General features: G+C 34.2%; 1 protein-coding gene across 1 annotated transcript in view; it reads left to right on the top strand.

Moving 5' to 3' along the window:
- Positions 1-1,075: 1,075 nt before the first annotated feature.
- Positions 1,076-1,407, top strand: part of LOC106516098 (glutathione peroxidase 1-like) — a gene marked incomplete at its 5' end in the record, with an annotated part of 2,518 nt that continues 2,186 nt past the window's right edge. Inside the window, 1 exon segment of the mRNA XM_014006289.1 lies at positions 1,076-1,400. Coding sequence (XP_013861743.1) covers positions 1,176-1,400 — 225 coding nt within the window.

Genomic DNA, 1,407 nt, shown 5'->3' with positions numbered 1-1,407 from the left:
CACTTACATTTTGTTAAAAGAGAAAGCTCTTATAATTTAAAGGGAAATGAAATATTTGTGAAGAACAGCTATCGAACACGTTTGAGGGAACGGTGTACGTCGTCGATACAGGGAGTGAAATTGTGTAATGATCTGGAGAGTGATGTTAGAAATGCTGGATCATTGTTTGTGTTTAAAAGAATGATTAAACTTGGTTTATTGAACAAATATAAATTAGAATAAGGGGTATTTATGTAAGTTTTATTTGTTGTTGTTTCTGTATTGTTGTATTTTTGTAACCAGAATACTATTAATATTTTCTTCTTTTTTTCTTTGTAAAAAGGGGCAGATATTATAAGATTTTTTTTCTTCGTTCTGCTGCCTTTCATTTTATTTTGTGATATAAGTTTTGTATTTTTTGTAATGTAAACTTTTTTGTTTTAAATGAAATGAATAAATCAAAATCAAATCAATTAATACAATATGAACAAGCAGTTAATAAATGATGGGATTTATTCACTTGTGTCATAGAAGGAAAAACAACAGCGCCATCTAGCGGTAAAATACATCACATACAGTATACCATTACGTTTYATTACATACAGTAGATAAAAACATAAATATATCACTAAAATTATGGTTACACATATCTAGTGCGTTTAAAATGCCTACTTTTATTGGTACATTTATTTAAAAAGTGTTCCTGGATTGTACCATTATGACCAAAAGAGCGGGGGTCTGGGAGAACTTTTAAACAATAAATATCAATAAAAAAGCATAAACTTTCTTAAAGAGAGTTCTCTTGTTTTTCMCCTGTCCATGCACATGTGACTCATGTAACAATTACAACAAAAATATTTTGTATTTAACCAGGTTACAAAGACACTTGTTTTTATTTTTTGCTTCTGTCCTTGTTTTTTTAAATACGCGACATAATATTGAGAGCTATAAACACTCAATAAAACGTGTAATTATTGACACGTTTTGTAAGTTGAAGTCGATGCACGCTTTTCCTGCACAAACCCAAACTCCGCCTTCCTGGTGTGCTGCTATGTACGCCGGCATTTAAATAGTGCACAACCCTACCAGCTTTGAGGAGCGTTTATATTTGCCCCGCCTTATGAGGGCTAAGGAAACTTGAAATTCAGGGTTGAAGTTTACTTTATCTTCGTTGGACTGGTTACGGATTCACAAACATGGCTGGAACCATTAAAAGGTTTTACGACCTTACAGCTAAGTTGCTGTCCGGTGAAACGTTCAGTTTCTCAGCACTGAAGGGAAAGGTCGTTCTCATTGAGAATGTGGCGTCTCTCTGAGGAACAACAATCAGGGATTACACTCAGATGAACGAGCTACATTCTCGCTTTTCCGCCGAGGGACTTGTTATTCTGGGTGTGCCCTGCAATCAGTTTGGACATCAGGTAAGTT

Source organism: Austrofundulus limnaeus, unplaced genomic scaffold (genome assembly GCF_001266775.1).
Source record: "Austrofundulus limnaeus strain Quisiro unplaced genomic scaffold, Austrofundulus_limnaeus-1.0 Scaffold35, whole genome shotgun sequence".
Lineage (NCBI taxonomy): Eukaryota > Metazoa > Chordata > Actinopteri > Cyprinodontiformes > Rivulidae > Austrofundulus > Austrofundulus limnaeus.
This window is presented reverse-complemented; position numbering and strand designations above follow the sequence as displayed.